We start from the raw sequence: 14,400 nt of genomic DNA, 5'->3' as shown, positions 1-14,400 counted from the left end.
CACCACTTCCCACCCCCCACCCCCCCCCACCCGCGGCTTCATTTGATGCATAGTGGCATAATGTAAGGCTTCTCATGCCTTCAATTCGCCTTTTCAAGCCGAGCCCGTGTCCGGGCGAGGGACCAATTCTGCTGGATGACACTCCGACCCTGGTTTGGAGACATTCGATGGTGGCGTGGCACATTTAAAAAAAAAAAATCAAACCTTAAAGAATTCCATTAAACTTCTATTTTCTGCGTTTTAAATGTGAAAAATTTAAGCTTGATGATGTATATTTATGTATTCTCGACTCCCTCCAAAACTTTGTCTAAAATCAATGGCGTCTTTCTGCGCTGATTTTTTTCTTAAGTGCCCAGAAGGTTTTTCAGGAGTGGTCACATACACTGTCCTAGGAGAAATATAAGTTGGCCAAACTTTCATAATTGTGAAAAACTGGTACAGACATCAGGTTACATCCCCTATGACATAATAAACAAACCTTAAAAAAATCTTAACTGAGTTACACTGGCGCACAATCTTTGGGGAAACTTGGATTTTTAAAATTTAGGCCAAAAAAAGCAGCGCGCGCCAAAAAACCGGCGCAAATCACTGGGGAAAATTGAGCCTTTTGCATAAGTAGCTGAGCATTGTCGCTGTTTGAAAATCTTAGAAAATTCAATTCTCTATTGCGTGAATTCATATGCCAATGACAAGACAGAATTGGACATAATAGCTGAGGAAATAATAACACTATTTTGGCGTACACGGTTTGCGCCAGAACGAAAATAGGTTATACCCTGGTACTTATTTGGGTCAATGACAATGTTGGACCAGCCAATTTATCAGTGCAGCTTGGCTGACTCCATTAGTAAAGGCAGACAACTATTGATATTGACATGTGAGCAACAGAACTTATTTTCATCTCTCTCATTCATATGACATTATATTGATAAACATGTAACTCAGGTGAGAGGAAATAATGACATTTAATTTAACATTCCCTCCGACAAGTTATATTAGAAAACCCATTGCAGCAGTGTATGGTTTTAAATAATTAACCAGAATAATTTAGTACAAGACTGGTCTTAACTGTTATTAAAAAAAAGATATTGGGATGGTTTCAAGCTAGAGAACTGGGGTTACCCATTGTGCTGGTTAACTGGTGCTCCCAATTCATTATTTCCCAACAATGAGATTTAGCAAACAATCTTTTCCTTCATCGCTCACCTTCAAATGGAGAGGAATTTACTTAAATTTGACTATTGATGCAGAAAATCAACATGTTCTTTAATAAAAACATTTATTCAACAGCATAAAACTTCCATTGAGCCAACAAAAAATGGCATCTAACTTCTGGTGTATGCGCAATTTTTTGACAATGAAAGAGTGTATGAGAAAGGTTCCATTATTAATGAAGCTTTACACTGACGCTGCAAAACGAAAGCACTCAAAATACAGATTTAGGCTGTCAGTGCTAGCAGGGTAATATAATTGGACAGTTCTAAACTCGGAGATTCTAAAAGCACAGAGGTTCACTGTTCCAGAGACTCAATTCACCAACACTTAGTTCAGATTTGCAGCCCCTGGATAAACTTTGAATCCATGATGTCCCACAGCACACTCTACACACATCACAAGGGTTTCCCACACTGCAATCCCCCTGGGTCTAATTTAATAATGCAAGCTGAAACTCCCACTATTACAAAACTCTTAAATGAATCAAACTCCAGTTAGTCATTCCACACCACGATTAATTATTGAACAAAAAACTCCTGTTCAGCTGCACCTCAATGCTGGACGCCTGCTGAGGCTAAACACCACACTCTTCTGGCCTTCACACCATGTAGAACTTTCAACGGATCAATTGCACTAACAGTTATATTTTATTTATATTCATTATGTAGTGGGCTACTACTCTCTAATTGGTTTTTGTTACATAAATGACAGCTGATGCCCGAGAACTGTCCATAATGAAAATGCTTAGGCCAAACTATAACCAAAAGGATTCTTAAAAAACAAACCGAAGACTGAAAGAGTTGGATCACAAAAGCCTGCTTTATAAACTGCAAGTACATAAATCTATACATGTTCCTATGCATTGTGGGAGTTATATTTGCTAATAAACAATAGCACAAATAAGTCAATCATAATCCACAGCAAACAGAATTTCAGAGTATAGTTACTTGTTCATACAACAAACTTGTAGTGCTTAGCAATCAAGGTCTTCATGTGGATTAATGCAGATTAACTAGGAACTAATGGCTTCTTACCTTTCTGCGGAAATAAACTGGCAAGAATTTAACAAGAGGTTGGGCAGTCTGCATTTAGATCTGCATGGATACGAATTTAAAACACAAAATTGCTCAGATGGAGGACACAGATTCACCAATTTTACACAGAGAAGCAATAAAGTTATAGCATGTAGGAAACAATCTTCATCTGGGATACTTGACAGAAATTAGGTATGAATCAGGACAATAAGAGATCCGAGCATTGCATCAGATATTGCACACATGGTTTTATATGTATTTTATTATCAATTGAAGCAAAGAGAATGAGGTCAGGCAGCCCCAAATTTACACCTTAAAAACTTAGAACAGCTGTTAATTACAATATTTAAGCAGCATTACATGAAAATTTACAAATGTTCTACATATGCATATATATTTAGAGTTACAAGGCATTACATATTAAAACATTGGTAAAAGACAGAAAAAAGTGTTGCATCCAAACTATTTTGAAACTAGGCAATTCTTCAATCCACATGTTTAAGAAGTACTTGAAGAAATGTGGAAGTACAGGAGGCAGTTAACTGAGCAATGAACACAATGACAAAAGCACCACAAAAAGTTTTTTAAAAGTTCTGACAATTTGGTATGAGGAAGTACTGGCCAAGGTATTTGGAGAGAGTCAGGTGGTCTCACAGACCAGCAAAACAAAGATCAAGCAGCTTATCAACATTCTGAACACAAGAGACTCATCATTGCAAGCAACTATAAAAATATTGTTTATTTTTTGTGCAAAGATTTCTTGGCTGAGAGCATAAAGAGTTGATTGAAGTTAATGGATGCACCCAGTGATGAGATAATCAATCCATGTACACTTGACAGGCAAACAGAGTATGTCTTAACCACACACAGACAGTACGGCATTACAGGCCACCTGAGGAAAAGAGTGTTTGAAGACCAGGCCCTCAAAACTGCCACCAAGCTCATGGTCTACAAGGCTGTAGTAATACACGCCCTCCTGTATGGCTCAGAGACATGGACCATGTATAGCAGACACCTCAAGTTGCTGGAGAAATATCACCAACAATGTCTCCGCAAGATCTTACAAATCCCCTGGGAGGGCAGACGCACCAACATTGGCATCCTCATCCAGGCTAACATCTCCAGCAATGAAGCACTGACCACACTCAATCAGCTCTGCTGGGCAGGCCACATGGTTTGCATGCCAGACACGAGACTCCCAAAGCAAGTGCTCTACTCAGAGCTCCTTCACGGCAAACGAGCCAAAGATGGGCAGCGGAAACGTTACAAGGACACAGTCAAGGCCTCCCTGATAAAGTGCGATATCCCCACTGACACCTGGGAGTCCCTGACCAAAGGCCGCCCTAAGTGAAGGAAGTGCATCCGAGAGGGCGCTGAGCACCTCGAGTCTCAATGGCGAGAGCATGCAGAAATCAAGCGCAGGCAGCGGAAAGAGCGTGCGGCAAACCAGACCCACCCACCCCTTCCCTCAACGAGTCTGTGGCTCTCGTATTGGACTGTTCAGCCACCAAAGAACTCACTTCAGGAGTGGAAGCAAGTCTTCCTCGATTCCGAGGGACTGCCTATGATGATGACAGGGTACTAGCACATGGCAGTTAAAACCCCTAACTTCATATGCTCTCAAACATGCACAGCAGTCCCACTGGTAAAACTTGATACTTTTAAGTAAAATAACTGGCATTTATATTGCACCTTTAATTAAAAAAGCATCCCAAGTAGAAGCAGGGAAAATATATACAAAAACAATCAATAAATAATTGGGTTTTGCCGGGGGGGGGGGTAGGTGGTGGTGTGATTGATCAAAAACCTTAATTAAAGAAATGTTTTTTTAGTAGCAGGAGAGGGAGAAAGAAAAGGGGTTTATGGGAGAAATACCAGAGAGTAAGACCCAGATGGCTGAAGGCTCTAGTGTAGGTGAGGTGATACACAAAAGATCACAGTCAGAGAAGTGAATATTTGGGGGGTGGGGGGGGGGGGGGTTGTATATTGGACTGAAAGAAAATGCAGTGTGTGGAGGAATGGAAAGCTAAGGTAGGTCAGCGAGTCTTAGAACAATGAGCGATTAAAACAAATGTATTTGTTTTGTTTTAAAACACTCCTGTGAAGAGCCTTGGGACGTTTTACTACATTAAAAGCGCTATATAAATACAAGTTGTTAAATGTCCCAAGGCAGTTCACAGGAGCATAATCAGAGAGAAATTACAGAGCCAAATAAGGAGATATTAAGACAAGTTGCTAAAAGCTTGGTCAAAGAGGTAGGTTTTAAGGAGCGTCTTAAAGGAGAGATGGGGCGTTCCAGAGAGAATTCCAGAGCTTACTGTGAGAGGATACGTGCTGCAGAGTTCTGGACAAATTTAAACTTATGTTGAGTGGTAGATTGAGAAAAGCAAGACAGACCAGAGGTAATGAAGGCAGGTATAAAGATTTGAGAGAGTCTGAGGCAGGCTATGTTGTGGAGGTGGCAGCAACTGGTATTTGTGATGGTGAGGTTATGGGATATGAAACTCAAGTTCAAGGTCTAACAGGACATTGCTGTGAAAAATTTGGTTCAGCCAGATTGTGTCGCTGAGGTGGGAATTAGAACCTGTGGCAAATAAGTGGAGTTTGGGGAGAAGGTGGTAAAAGATGACTTTGGTTTTCTTGATTTTGAACCAGAGAAGAAGTTAAGATTCATGCAAGACTGAATGTTATACAAGCATTCTGACAGTGAAGAGGTAATTGAGAGGTGATGTTTTACAAGTATTGATGTGCAACTTAGCTGTGATGGTGGAGATGCCACTCCCCAGAATAACTAGTGGAGCACTAGCCAATCAGAGGCATGGAGATTTCATTCAACTACCTATTAAATGTATTTTAATTTTTTTTAATGGCCACATTTCATAAATAGGAAACAGCAAGTGCAAAAAGCATAGGCACAAACCCTATTCTGGTACAATTAACCCTTCTAGGATGTATGCTTTTAGCTAGTTTGTAATAATCTACTTATGCAAAAGAATACAATCATCTGCAGATAATAAAAAAGAGGAAGCAATACTGTGAAATAGAATAAAATGGTTTGCATACAGGATGAAGTTGCTTCAAACAGATAATTCACAACAGCCCAACCATAAGATGACTTTGCACCACACAATATTAGTTTCTCAACTTTTCTGTTCACTGCAAAAAGGGTCAAGTTAGAAAAATAAATGATGAGTCGAAAAAGGATTAAGCGTCAAACAATCCATCTATGTGCATTATCTCTAATTTCAGAAACTATTTAAAAACTTAACAGCAGCACAATAGCGTTAGACATTTTCATTTATTTCAGAGTTAGAAAATTGAAAACTATTAGCAGGTAAAATTGCCTCATGCCCCAATCGGCGGCGGTAACCTTCTGGGGATGGGACTTTTAACGCCCAGCCCGGAGGTCCTGCCCCCGACGCGGAATTCGGCCTTATGCCCCTCAAAGGCTGTCTCCAGCGCTACAGTTCCTTTGAGGGGCGCTTTCCGGGGCCGTAGCACAGCGCTACAACGGCCCATCTCTTCCATTAAAGGGGAGGGCCATTGCGCACACTGCGTGGCCTTTTGGTGGCTGCCACTGGGCCATCAGGGATACGCGAGACCAGGCCAGTGGCCCGGCACCCAAAATGGAGTGCCGGGCTGCACGATGGTAGCCCGGTTCACACTAGGACCGCTATGTTCAGGTCGCCCCAAGAGTCGACCAACCAACCAAGGTGCCACCCCTTTAAATAGCACTTTGGGAGACGATGTCCGCCAGCTTAGTGACTTGCGAAGCTGGTATTGACATCTGCCCACACCAGCCTCGCGGCCTGCGGGGCAATTTCCCCTGCAGGGCGTTAGGGGTCGGCGAGGGGCAGTGAGGGGTCGGCCCACACAGTGACGAAGTCATCATCGGTTGCGCACCAGTCCGGGGCACTAACCGTGGGGCTCGACACTGCCAGGACAGTGCCTCCCAAACCTCCGGGACAATTTCCCAGGAGGCGGTAGCGCACACCCCTCCCCCGGCAAAAATGTCATTGCGCCCCGTTACCACCCCCCGGAGGCGCGAGAGCCAAAGGCCTGTTAAGAGTCGAGACCTGTAGTAATAATGGCACCCAAGTTACATTTTTCTTTTCAAAGTTACATTCTCAAGTCAGTCATACTGATAAATGACTCACTGTTTAACTCAATCAATGGTACAGATCTATAACATAGGACACAACCCCTAAAATGACAAACTGAAAATAACCATAAAAGTGACCACATAAGTTTCTTCAAAGTTTCAACCTCTTTCCTGCCATCCCAATAAAAATCATATAGAATGTTTCTCTCATGTATTTGCACTCAGATGAACTGTAACAATGCCATAACTGTAATTTAAAAAAAAGTCAATTTCACTCATGGAACTAGAAGCTGTAATTTACAGAAGTCAGTGGCATCCTTCTGAGTGCAACCAATGACCATAACACAAGTGAAAATTATGCTCACTAAAACATGTAGTGATGGGACACTGGAACAATTGATTAAATAATATCAAGACAAAAAAATCATGAATTACTTGAATGGGACAATAAGAAGTGCTGGGAATATTGGTGATACAAGGTCACACAACATTAGCAGCATCATTCTATTATTGGGAAACAAACTATTGCTTGAGACTCAAATATTGAAACAAATAATTGAAAAATCAAATGAGTTACCATACTGCATAGCCTAAAAACTAAGTATAATGGTTGTGTAGCGTACTTATTTTATTATTCCAGAACAATTTTTGGTGTGTACATACTGTGTAGCTTCTAAGCTTGCACTTTACACCTCCCCCATCCAGGCTCGACAAAGGTTGAACCTTTTTTGAAATAAAATATTTACACTTGCTCCCTTTTCTGGACCTACCATACCATGCACCACCCCCAAAGGGAAGCCGACCTGCTGTCAGGACTCTGCTAATGCTGCTCTACAATCAGTCACCAGGAGGTGTGCAAGAATGGCCAGTGTGCCTCCCTTCAGTCTTACTTCATGGCCCTATGGGGAAAATACTCCGGTTTCTGCTTGGCATGCCTAATACCATGACTGAGATCGGTAAACTCTATTTGTGAGGGATTGCAGGTCCAACACCATGCTTGGTGTCACCACACTGCCCATATTAGGTTTATTTTGAAATAAACCTTGTTCAGTATCTGCACATTTATTTGAAATACGATGCTACTATGGCAGGCGGAAGTGTGATTGAGAGAGACTACCTTTCATATCGGGCAGGTTTCAATGGTACATCTGACGCCACACTTCCATTTCATTCCGGCCACGAAAGAACAGTGGTGAGGTACAGACTTAGAGACTTATTGGGACAAAGGAAGGTGGTCAGAGAGAGGGGTTGGAGAATACACTGCAATCCTAGGGAGGGAATGCAGCCAAAACGAAAGAAGTTTAAAATGTTAAAGAATGGGGCCAAATTACGTAAGAAGCGACACAAGGAAGTATTTCCAATGGAGGCAGAGTCCATAAGCACGACAAATTATAGAAACTGCAAGCCGAATAAACCACACACTGCATATCAGGGCGTAAAGCTGCAGCAGTGGAAGAATTACATGGGGAGTTCACATAGCCCAGATGCAGAAATAAGCTATCGCCCCATGTCACAGGCAAGGAGATTTAAAAAAAAATAAGCTAAGTGAAAAATAGTCAGGAACGCACTATTAGGATAACATTCTTCTTTCCTGGATAACGGTTTCGGAGTTTACCAGCGTGTGCGTTTTGGAATGAATCTCGCAGACTTAAGCGTCAACATCGTTTTTAATTTCACTGCAATGAACGGTCACCTTCCCAAGAAAAGAAATTAGCATCAATGCCCACAAAACATTGGAGACCTGCTTCCAGCGGCTAGAAGGAAATCATTCCACCCTACAGCTTTATCAGAATATTTAACACTTGAAATAAAACACACGTGTCCATGTCGTAACAGTATTGAAAAGTGCCAAATTACCATAGTTCAAACCTTAAGCCAACATTATTCAAACACTCGGAGACTTTCTATATTAACTCTCCTCCAAGTGAAGCGCGGCAGCTTAGCTGGAGAATAACTACAGTTTTCATACAGTTTAAAAAAAATCGAAAGCAGTAATTCTTGAAGAATCCAACCTTATTATATACATTTGGCAGAGTACAGCCTAACCGATATGCTAAGAATCGCGACAGTGCGCCCCCAATAATGTTTTGTTCATGAACTAAAACAAATATTAGTTGGTCTTTCTGTTACTAACTGCATGCAGTTAGTCCCTGGATACCAATGCTGGGCTATGACACTTGCTCTTGCTTGATCGGATGGCAGGCGGTATACATTAAAGGGCGAGGACACCTGGCACTGATGTGTTAATGTTCTGAAACCGCCACTGTTTAGAAACACATTTCATAAACCGTTCTTACTTACATAGCGTCTCAACTTCTTTTCTGGTGGAGATTTTCTTAACCAGCCGCAGCAAACGACCTCTCCTCCGCTCATCCTGCCCAGTGTTTATGTTACAAGGACAGTGCAGTTACATTCAGTGATACGTTGGCAATTTCCTCCTTTTAAGTTTCGGGGTGTCCTGCAAAAGGAGCCGGTAGATATTCCATGAAATCACAACCACAACCAGTTACTGCGAGCCCTGAAGTTGCTGCACCAGCTGCCTGGGCTCATGTAGGAAGTAGCGACCAGAGCTGTTGTTTCGAATAGCAGCGACGCCCCGCCTACACCCGCTCTTAAAGGCGAGCGCACCCTTTTATGACGGCGAAATAAAAGATTTCCATTATATACATTTCAGTAAAATGGACTGTGTTTCAAATAAAACTTGGAATAGGATTGTCCTGCTTGTTTTTGGAAAGCCAAACCCCAGGCTGGGCCTGGATGCAGCACAGATGGCGAGAAGCGAAGGGGCGGTGGGAGTGGGAGTGGTGCAGGTGGGAGGATCCCACATAGACTGGCGGATAGGGACAGACCGCCACACAACAGACCATCGAGGATCCGATTCAACCGGCACTTTGCTACTGCATGAGGTGATTTAATTTATTAACCCCACTAGCATTTCAATTATGCGGACAACGAGATCGTCACACTAAAACTAGGATCTAGTTACCAATAACGTTTAACTGAGTAACCATTCGTGGTTGAATACAATGCCCAAAAGGTTCATTGTTTGTGTAGCCTGGCAATTTGCAATTTAGTCAGCATCACAGAATGATATTGTGAATACTACACTTCCCTCCCTGGTGTAAGGGTAACCTTTAAAGGGGTGTTGTCAGCAGAAGTTGAGTGTTGGGATGCAGGACTCGGATTGTAAACACAGCTGTGGCAGACTTGTTCCATGATCTGATATTATATAATAAGACCGTCTGTTTCTGCAGAATATTTTAAAAACGGTTACTGTAGCCAGATCTAGCTTCAACGCAGATACCCAGCTGGAAAGGATGAAAGTTTTCTAACAGGAAGATTAAAAAAACTCCTCCTTCCTCCGCCCCCCCCCACCCCACCCCCCACCATACACCCACACCCACAATTGCAATTGCCGCAGGTTTCTACTCTAAGAACAGTGACTCTTATGGGAGGTTGCCGATAGGCACCAGCGACTCTCTGGTACCCTAGTGGCCAATCATCATATATGAGCTAGAGCACACATTAAGAGTGGTGGCTATTAAACTAGCGCAAAAGTTCACGGAAACGCGAGTTGCGCTGGACGCAATTTTCACTTAAAAGTTCCGCAATCTTTTCTGCCGGTTACTCCGATATCGGGGGTATTGCGCCGAATAAACCAGCGCAATCGAGCGGAAACTCCAGGCCGCTGTCTATAGTTAATTTTGGAACATCAAATCTGCCCCTTTTCACAAATTTTCAGACATTTCAAAATGTAATCTGAAATCCCAAACTCCCATTTCAGCATCGAAATATTCATAACATTTCAGGGTTGTCATCTCCCTCATTCTCATTCTTTATGTGAAGAAGTTCTTGACTTTAGTCCTAAGTTTACATTACTAGCTTGAATCTGTTTCCCCCTTGTCCTATTCTCACTAATTAAACATTCTGGACTGACATTTTCCATTCCCCTATCTGACATACCTCCAAGATCAGCTCTCATCTTTAAATCTAGGTTTTGCTTGCTCCTTTTCAATGGAAATTTAGATGAAGTGGGCTGGGAGGAGGCTCATGTGGAGCATAAACACTGGCGCAGATCAGTTGGACTGAATGGCCTGTTTCTGTGCTATACATTTAATGTAATTCTATACTCATTTTGACTGTCCTGGTTCCCATGAGAGAACACTAGGTAGAATCAGTAAATAGATCAATGTTTTAAATGAGAACTTCCATGTTATAATATTTCTGCCACTATAAGAAATGCAACTAAGAATAAGGATAGATTATAGCAAATGCCAATAATATAGTTACAACTGCTTAAAAATAGCTAAGAAGCAAATTTGTACAGGTGGTTATTGGAGTAAAATACATAAAAAGGAAACAAATTGGACAATGATAAAGGTTTATACACAAGTGATTGAATCTATATGGTACCAATATAGATTTTAAATTCCAATTATTTAAAAAAATTTATTCAAAGAAACCAGCCATCAGTCCTGACATCATGGCCCCCTTGGCAAATACATCTACTGACATGTAGCTCTTCTCCACAGCTACCAAGGCTCCCTTTTGGAAAGCAACATGCTACTTTTAACATTGAAACATATTTCTAACATTGCATTGGTGCAAGCATTGACTGCCTCGTCTTACCTTGGTTAACCTGGTGAGGTTAGTGAACAACTTGCAATATTTGAGTAACTGTGCAGAATTTTCTGGATGTGGCATTCCCTGCGAAGATCACCTCCTTCCACTGAGCCTGCACTTAGTGGACCTCCTTTCCTCAGTGCCAAAAGCAGGGTTTTCCTTCGCCACATTTTCAAAAAAGAACACCGTAACTAAAAAGTCAAGGTAAATCTGGGGTTGGTGGTGGGGGGGTTACTTGATGCCATGAAAAACCACTGACCTGAGACGGTGTATTGATGAAAAAATGTTGACGACAAAAAATGCTGGCACAGTCCGTAAGCTGCAACACATATTCCTCCCCCTCTCCCCAAAAGAGATGCCCAGTAGAAGTTTTCATATAGCATATTTAATGTAGAAACCATCCCAAGCAGCTTCACACAGGCATAAGGAAAATAAAAATGGACATCAAGCCAAAGGAAGAGAGATTAGGAGGGGTGGGACTTAGAGAAAGGGAAATTCAGATGGAAAGGCAGAGAGGTTTAGGGAGGATGTAGGTAGCTGAAGGCACAGATGCCAATGTTGGGGTGGAATATAGTCATGCACATGAAGAATGGTGAGTTTGGAGGAAGCCCGCTCTGAATATTTAATAAATGTTTCCTTTGGAAAATAGATGGGATCCACTCGAGCAGGTAGTCCCGGTGGTGAACTAATCATGGGAGAAAATCCAGTCTTTTGTGTTTAGTCTCATCTAACCTCGGTTAATTGAACTATATTAACTGAAACTGTGTCTCAATTGAATAAAAATATTTCAGTTGCTGGTACATGAAATGTGACTTGAGGATTCTTGTGTCCATATGTATTGTACAAGTGCTCAAATATCAAACAATCTTTTATTGACAATATTGTTCACCTTCCCCCTCCCGTTCCTGAAGATATCATGCCCTTCTATGGTATGATTTTACAGCTACCAGTTACTCTGGTGCCGTTCGCAAGTCCCCATTCTTTGTGTGTTGGCTATAAGATGGATCACAGCTGAGCCCCATCCTCACCTAAATGGTCACATGTGCACTTTACAAGAGGGGTCACTTGATAGTGGCCAGGAGCAGGGACTCTGGCTGACTTGTCTCCTCCTCAACCTATAAAAGGTTAAGACCAAGAGAGATGTGCCCGCTGCTACCCTGTCTGAGATCAATTAACTTTGCACAAACCAGGTAAGTAATCTGGAATCTTCCACTCTGTATGGGCCAGTTATATGTTGCACAGCCAAATAAACCATCAGGGGAGCTACATGTGTGTTATTTAATATGCATTTGGTCATCTTTAAGATGCACAGAATCAAACAGAATATAAAATACATCAAGCCTGTGAGACAATAATTTGCCACAATTATCTCATTCAAATTACTCCCGAGAGCTACAGTTGGATTTTGGTTAGTGCTGAGAACAAACAATGCCACCTTATGGTCATATAGTTTGCATAATACACAAGTCATTTCAGTTAACTATATATGCAAATAGTTTTGGATAAACAAATCCAGCTTATATTGATTGATAGGTAAGATTAGGTCAAGAGAAGGCTTAGTTAATAAACCTCTCAGTTGTACTGTACTAAGTGACCCAACAGTACACCAGGAAATGTAACCTTGGAACAGTTTCTGACATCAAATTCTGATTTCAGTAGATTTAAACTATCTATCTCGGTTAACAAGAAAAGCCATTTTAATAGTACTGTTGATCATTACTTAAAGTTGAAACAATACTTGAAGTTAAAATACATTATACTGGTCTGCGTCATGTTGCGTTCTATCCATCTCCTTCCTCGGCTGTTTACTCCGGCTGAACTTCAGGTTCCATTTCTCTAACATTATCCTCGCCAGATTCCTATGTTCTGTCCTACATGAATTCCAACTCATCTACAACTTCATCCTGTTCTGCTCGAAGTCCTGCTCCATATGATCCCTATTCTCGGTCACTTCTATTAGCTTTCCAACCCCAATGTACTGAATTCAAAAATTGCCCCGTTTAAAAATCCTTCATGGCCTCACTCAATTCTCCCCCGCCTCTTTAACCTCCTTCAGTGCTCACCGTCTGCTCTGTTGACTCCAGCCTCCTTTGTATTCCTCCGTTCTTTATTTCACCTTTGGTGGTACAGTCGTCAGTTATTTTGGTCTCGCACTCTGTAATGCTCTCGTTAAATCTTTACACCTTGTTCCTTCTCCTCCCTCCTTCAAAAGCATCTGCTAATCCTACATTTTTGACAATGTTTTGCTTCACTTCCCCCAATTCTCATATTACTCTGCCAGACGTCCATTTATGTCTCTGAAGCATCTTGGTACACTAGAGCGGTTGCTGCCACAATTTTAAGCCTTACACCAAAAACTCATCAGAAATAATGTTTCCACTATTCAAGCTCGGAATGAAATACTGTTGTAATCTGCTTTATGTGCAATCTATACCCTTATTTTACACAGAATAAATCCAATTTGTATACAAGGATCATGGTGTAAGTAAACCTGTACTAACAAAACATGAAACAAAAAAAATAAGTGATAAGTAGTATAACCAACTCAAAATATCTGAACAGATGTTCATACAGTTCATTTAAGCATAATTTGATGCAATTACAATTTATGCTACTACAATGAGGCCCACACTTACACTATACAAAATGAGAACCTATGCAGGGAGACAGAGGGAAGTAGAATGGGGACAGAAGCAAAAAATAGAAAGAAAAGTAAAAGTGGAGGGCAGAGAAACAAGGCAAAAAGCAAAAAAGGCCACATTACAGCAAAATTCTAAAGGGGCAAAGTGTGTTAAAAAGACAAGCCTGAAGGCTCTGTGCCTCAATGCGAGGAGTATTCGTAATAAGGTGGACGAATTAACCGCGCAGATAGCAGTTAACGGATATGATGTAATTGGCATCACGGAGACATGGCTCCAGGATGACCAAGGCTGGGAGCTCAACATCCAAAGGTATTCAACATTCAGGAAGGACAGACAGAAAGGAAAAGGAGGTGGGGTGGCGTTGCTGGTTTAAGAGGAAATTAATGGAAGTTAGTAAGGAAGGACATTAGCTTGGATGATGTGGAATTGGTATGGCTGGAGCTACGGAATACCAAAGGGCAGAGAACGCTAGTGGGAGTTGTGTACAGACCATCAAATAGTAGTAGTGAGATTGGGGACAGCATCAAACAAGAAATTAGGGATGCGTGCAATAAAGGTACAGCAGTTATCAGGGCGACTTTAATCTACATATTGATTGGGCTAACCAAACTGGTAGCAATGCAGTGGAGGAAGATTTCCTGGAGTGCATTAAGGATGGTTTTCTAGACCAATATGTCGAGGAACCAACTAGAAAGCTGGCTATCCTAGACTGGATGATGTGTAATGAGAAAGGACTAATTAACAATCTTGTTGTGCGAGGCCCCTTGGGGAAGAGTGACCATAA

The 14,400-nt window shown here is 41.6% G+C and overlaps 1 protein-coding gene across 1 annotated transcript in view; it reads right to left on the bottom strand.

Annotated features, from left to right (window-relative positions):
- Nucleotides 1–8,888, bottom strand: part of gab2 (GRB2-associated binding protein 2) — a 516,690-nt gene extending 507,802 nt beyond the window's left edge. The window contains exon 1 of the mRNA XM_070892068.1: nt 8,653–8,888. Coding sequence (XP_070748169.1) covers nt 8,653–8,724 — 72 coding nt within the window. The 5' untranslated portion in view covers nt 8,725–8,888. The remainder of the gene's footprint in view (nt 1–8,652) is intronic.
- Nucleotides 8,889–14,400: the final 5,512 nt, after the last annotated feature.

Source organism: Pristiophorus japonicus, chromosome 10, assembly GCF_044704955.1.
Source record: "Pristiophorus japonicus isolate sPriJap1 chromosome 10, sPriJap1.hap1, whole genome shotgun sequence".
In the NCBI taxonomy this organism is placed as follows: Eukaryota; Metazoa; Chordata; class Chondrichthyes; family Pristiophoridae; genus Pristiophorus; species Pristiophorus japonicus.
This window is presented reverse-complemented; position numbering and strand designations above follow the sequence as displayed.